Source organism: Condylura cristata, unplaced genomic scaffold (genome assembly GCF_000260355.1).
Source record: "Condylura cristata isolate star-nosed mole 26May11 unplaced genomic scaffold, ConCri1.0 scaffold00019, whole genome shotgun sequence".
Lineage (NCBI taxonomy): Eukaryota > Metazoa > Chordata > Mammalia > Eulipotyphla > Talpidae > Condylura > Condylura cristata.
The window spans coordinates 12,967,746-12,972,830 of record NW_004567120.1 but is presented as its reverse complement, the minus strand read 5'-3'; the positions used below and the strand labels follow the sequence as shown (position 1 = coordinate 12,972,830).

Here is a 5,085-nt window from a genome sequence, read left to right as displayed (position 1 = left end):
CAAAAGTTTATTTTTACATCATTTTGCACTTTTTTATTTTTCCATCTCGATTGTAATCCCCGCGGGTTTCCCATCACCAAATCACCCGTGTGCCACCACCATAGTCCCGTGCATTTCCCTCCCTTCCCCCCCCCCGTAGCCTAATTTTTTAATAAAACTTTTTAAAAAATCAAGTACCATTGTTTTACAACTCAATTTGTTGTCAGTATAGGATTTCTTACCTCAGGTGTGGTCACCATAGCTGTCCCACTACCAGAGCACCCATAGTCCTTAACCATTATGCTCTCCCTCCCCCCACCACCCCAGGGGTTCTCATTCTTCCCCTTACCCTTCTTCTTTTCCTCCCCTCCTGGAGTTCTCCAGAGAGAGCCTATTTCTTTTCTTTTTTAAAAAATGATTTATTTATTTATTTATGCATTTAAGTACTGGGGTACAGGCCAGAGGTGCAGGGACAGTGAGAGGATTCACCAGAGTCAGAGTGGGGAACAGAAAAGGCAGATCTACTGAAATACACTGCTGAGGGGAACAGCAGGTCATCCAGGTCACTCCCTGGCCAGAGATCGAACTCGTGCCCAAGCGGCTGTGGCTGAGGCTGCGTCTGCGCTGTGGCTGTGGCTAGCTTTGTAGCACAACGCCCCAACCTACTGTGTTACCAGGGAGGGCCCAAGATAGCCTATTTCGTTTTAGTGAAATCCCATACCTCCAGTTTCAGCCCTCTCCCTACAACTAAACATATCAGTTTGATGGATCTCCATCCTGAAATGTGTTTTTGTGTATTGTACATAATATATTTATTTGGCCGCTTAACTAAGTGTCGTAGTTATCATTGTACTGTTTCTACTTAATATACTAGAGATGTTTCAAAAGAAGAATCTCACTCTTTTTAACTAATGTATGATCTTTTTTTTCCTTGTATGGCTAGACCATAGTTTACTAGACTGAGGAATAGCGCCACATCCATCTATGATTTTCTGTGAATATGTGTACACAGATCTGTAGAGTAGTAGGTAGCAGAGGAATATCTAGGTCATCTAATAAGTACAGGTTTTTATTGGTTTTTCTTTTCTTTTCCATTTGTAAAAGAGATTGGGATATTAGCTATATTTTAACATCACCTACCATGGTATTGGAAATATTTTCTCCTGGACTATTTCTTGTCTCTGTATCTTCTATATTCTTTCCTATATGTTTTACATTTACTTTCTTGCTTAAGAAGATTACATTCTAAAATTAAATGGTTTTTTCCTTAATTTTCATTGCATTACTTTATTCTTGAATTTTAAAATGTCATCTTCTTTTATTATTTTTTTAAAGACTTATTTATTTGTTCATACAGAACTGGGGTACAGGCCAGAGGCTCAGGGGCGGTGAGAGGCTTCACCAGAGACAGAGTGGGGAGCAGAACAGGCAGATCGACGAAGTACACTGCTGAGGGGAGCAGCGGGCGGGTCAGGAGAGGTCTGCCTCGCCATGTGGATCTCCTCTGGGGCAGGTGGGAATCGAACTCATGCGGAAGTGGCTTTAGCTTCTTCGTGCAGCACTTTAACCCGCTGCGCCACCCGCTGCGCCACCAGGGAGGGCCAAAATGTCATCTTCTTTTAATATTTGCATATATATTTTTACATCATTCTGCATTTTTGTACAGACATTGTACAATGTTTGATTTCTTCTCTCTGATTATCTTCAGCAGTATATAAGAAATCTACATCTTACAAATAATGCCACCACCAAATCACCCTCTGCATTGTCATCTTAGTCCCTTGTGCTATTCCTGCCCTTTGTTTTAATCCCTCTCATTGCTCTGACCCTAAAAATGTCTCTGATTTATGCTTACTTGCTAGTTTTGTCTTTTTATTTATGACTTTTTTTTACTGATTCCTTTTTTGCTTCTCCTAATCCTCCTGTAAGTGAATCCATCCGAAATTTTCTTTTTCCTTATGGTTTATATCACTGAGCATATATTTTTGTGTGTAGTGAGTAGGAATCTATGTTCATTTTTTTGCTGATTGAATAGCCTGTGTTATTTGGCATTGTCAAAGAATTATTTGCAATACATGAAATCCTTAAATAAAAATACTTGTAGCTAAACATTAGCTCACCACCAATATTATTTCCTTAGGATAAACTCCAAGTAGGAGAATTGTTGAACCATGAAGGAGGCAAAATACATCATTTTGAGTATTTATTGTGAATAGAAAAAAGTTATAGATGTAGCAATTTACTTTCTCATTGAGTATGAGAATGTCTACATCCTCAGTAAAAGTGATTACTGTAAGTAAATAGTTGCTTACATATTTGACAGATAGATAACAACTTGTTTTTGTCTCTTTGCCTCCTAATAATGAATGTTTATTCTCCCCATAGATTTATTTGGTGGATACACTGAATTTTTCAGGCTATGAGATAACTACATGTCCTTAATTATGAATTAAAAACTATTAGGTTCTTTGATTTTTTTTAAAGATTGATTTATTTATGGTACAGGCCAGAGGTGCAGGGGCGGTGAGAGGATTCACCAGAGTCAGAGTGGGAAGCAGAACAGGCAGATCGTCGAAGTACACTGCTGAGGGGAGCAGCAGGTGGGTCAGGAGAGGTCTGCTGCGCCATGTGGGTCACCTCCGGGGCAGGCGGGAATCAAACTCATGTGGAAGTGGCTTTAGCTTTTTAGTGCTGTGCTTTAACCCGCTGCGCCACCAGAGAAGGCCAGTTCTTTGATTTTTAAGAAGTTTTTTTTTTTTCCCCGCACATCTCAGTTGAAATGGGGGTCTATGGTGAGGGTTTATGAGGCAGTAACCGACTGTTATTTCATAGGAACGAAAAAAAAAAAAATGGAGATTGCAGCTTCAAGTGCACAGATTTGGACTCAGTGTGTTTGTAAGAATATTTGTGTATGTGGCAAAATCTGTGTCAAAATTGTGCAGCTTTTAATATAATGAAGGAAATTCTTTTTGATAGAAATGTATATAATGTTACAATAATTTTATAGGTTGACTTTCTTGTTGGAGTCCTTTATGAAATTTAAGTTATAGATATTTAAGGAAGTAGGGCTATAAATTTTATGCAATCAGGAGTAAAATTGGGCCAAGAACACTAGAATTCTAATTAACATTTATTTAGTACCCACTAAGTATAAGTCATAGCATTAATTAATAGAAGTGTAATGAAATATATGACATAAGATTTTACTTTGAGATGTAAAATGCAAAAAGTCCAGTTAGGAAGTAATGCTTAAGTGTGTATCTAAATATGTACCAAGAATATACATATTCTTGGTGAGATTAAAACTATATACAAACTTATATGTACACTGTATATGTACTGCACGCAAGCACTTGACATTAAAATATACATATGATTCTTGTATTTATGTATAAATTATACATATATATGAGTCACAAAAAGTATTTTTTACATATGCTTCAGTAGAAAGGAAAAGAGGGATGGAGAAAAAGGGATTAATCTCTTAGATCTGTTTCTTGTATTATAAATTTGCATACATTCCAAGAGTCTTCTGAACCAGGAGGTTGGGACTGCTAGGGGCCTTCAGAACAGAGACTTAGTCCTTACAGCTAAAGCAGCAAGTCTGCCAACAGCAGGTTTTGCTTTCAAACTGGTACCTGGATCCAGTCCCCAGAAGGGACTCATCAAGTCCGACTCCTATGGCGACCAGGGGCCCAGTGATGGAGAGCAGGAAGGGCTGTCTTGCTAAGAGCTCTGCAAGGCCTGGTTGCCCCGGCAACCCCACAGCAGCAAGTGTCACAATAATGCAGAGGCTTTGGAAGACTGAGGGGGGCTGGGGGCTCCAGGAAACTGTGGGGCTTTGGGCCTGGACACTCCAGGGCTCCAGCAACAGTGGGGGCCGGCAGAGCAAAGGACCCCGCAGAAGGACGGCAGCACCCAGTAGGCAGGGCTGGGGAAGAGCTTGGGGTGGGGCGCAACACCAGGGCCCTGGCGTGGAGCCCCCCTCCCTGCTAGTGGGCTTCTTCCTGAGCGCTGGCTTAGTGGTGCCAGGGTCCTGCCTCAGATCACTGCTGCCCTGCATGGCTGGGGTTGTGGGCACAGGGGGAGGCAGAGCCCAGGAGTGCAGCTCAGTCACTGCACTTCTTCCCCTCCCCCCGCCTCCCCACCCCCCAACCCCCCAGCCCGGTGAGGCAACTGCTATCACCTTGAAAAGATGGAGTCTTAAGCAAGTGCATCTGTAATAATTGCCAGTTTTATTCCTCCAGCTAGAGGTGCAGAGGTAACTTGAGGTTTACATTTCTTTTCAATATTTCTGTTATTAAGAATGTGTTTCACTGACCTTCAAATGTGATTGAAAAGTTCCTTTACTATGTTTGTTTGCATTATTTTGGTGACAGAGTTAACACACACACATGCATGCACATATATTCATTTTGTTGAGATGCAGATAACCAAAAAAATAAAATACAGATAATGCAGAGAGTACTGTCAACCTTTGAGTGTTTAAATGTAGACATTTTCCTTTGCATTACATCAAATATAATATACATATAAAGTGTATATATATACAACTTGTCATTTTCACTTTACAATATACAGTGAGCATCATCCATGCAAATGAATGAAACCTCCCTATTTAATGAATTAGAGACATTGGGTCAAAAGATGAGATATTGATAACAAGAGTCAAATTTAAATTAAAGGAACATTGAAGGTTTGGAGTGAAATGATAGCAAATAGTTGGTAAGTAAATGCAGACAAAAAGAAATAAATGGTGGAAATATTAATAACAGAAATAGTTGAATTCAGAAGAGAAGTGCCTTAAAGGGGATAGGGACGGTCCCGAGAGTGCCTATGGTTAGAGTGCAGAGCTCGAAATTTCTTTCTCAGACCCCTTATCTCTTCCAAACACCTTTCCATCTCATCTCCCTCTCTTGTCATCTCTTCATCCCTAAAATGCCTACAGTCTATGTCTTCTTTAAATTCCTCGAGAGACTGAAGCAGCCTTTGCCTAAAATTCCCTTCTGTTTGCTGGCGTTCAAATTCTCCGTAGGGACGTTCTTCCTCTCTCTTTGGCACACTGCATTTGGGCTTCCCTTCATTTTCCTTGCAGGGCTTCTGCAT

The 5,085-nt window shown here is 40.5% G+C and overlaps 1 protein-coding gene across 1 annotated transcript; it reads right to left on the bottom strand.

The window, feature by feature from the left end:
* Positions 1-4,759: 4,759 nt before the first annotated feature.
* On the bottom strand, positions 4,760-5,085 carry TCEAL7 (transcription elongation factor A (SII)-like 7). Its single transcript, XM_004685659.2, has one exon. The coding sequence runs from the start codon at positions 5,083-5,085 to the stop codon at positions 4,783-4,785; it is 303 nt and encodes a 100-aa protein (XP_004685716.1). The 3' UTR covers positions 4,760-4,782.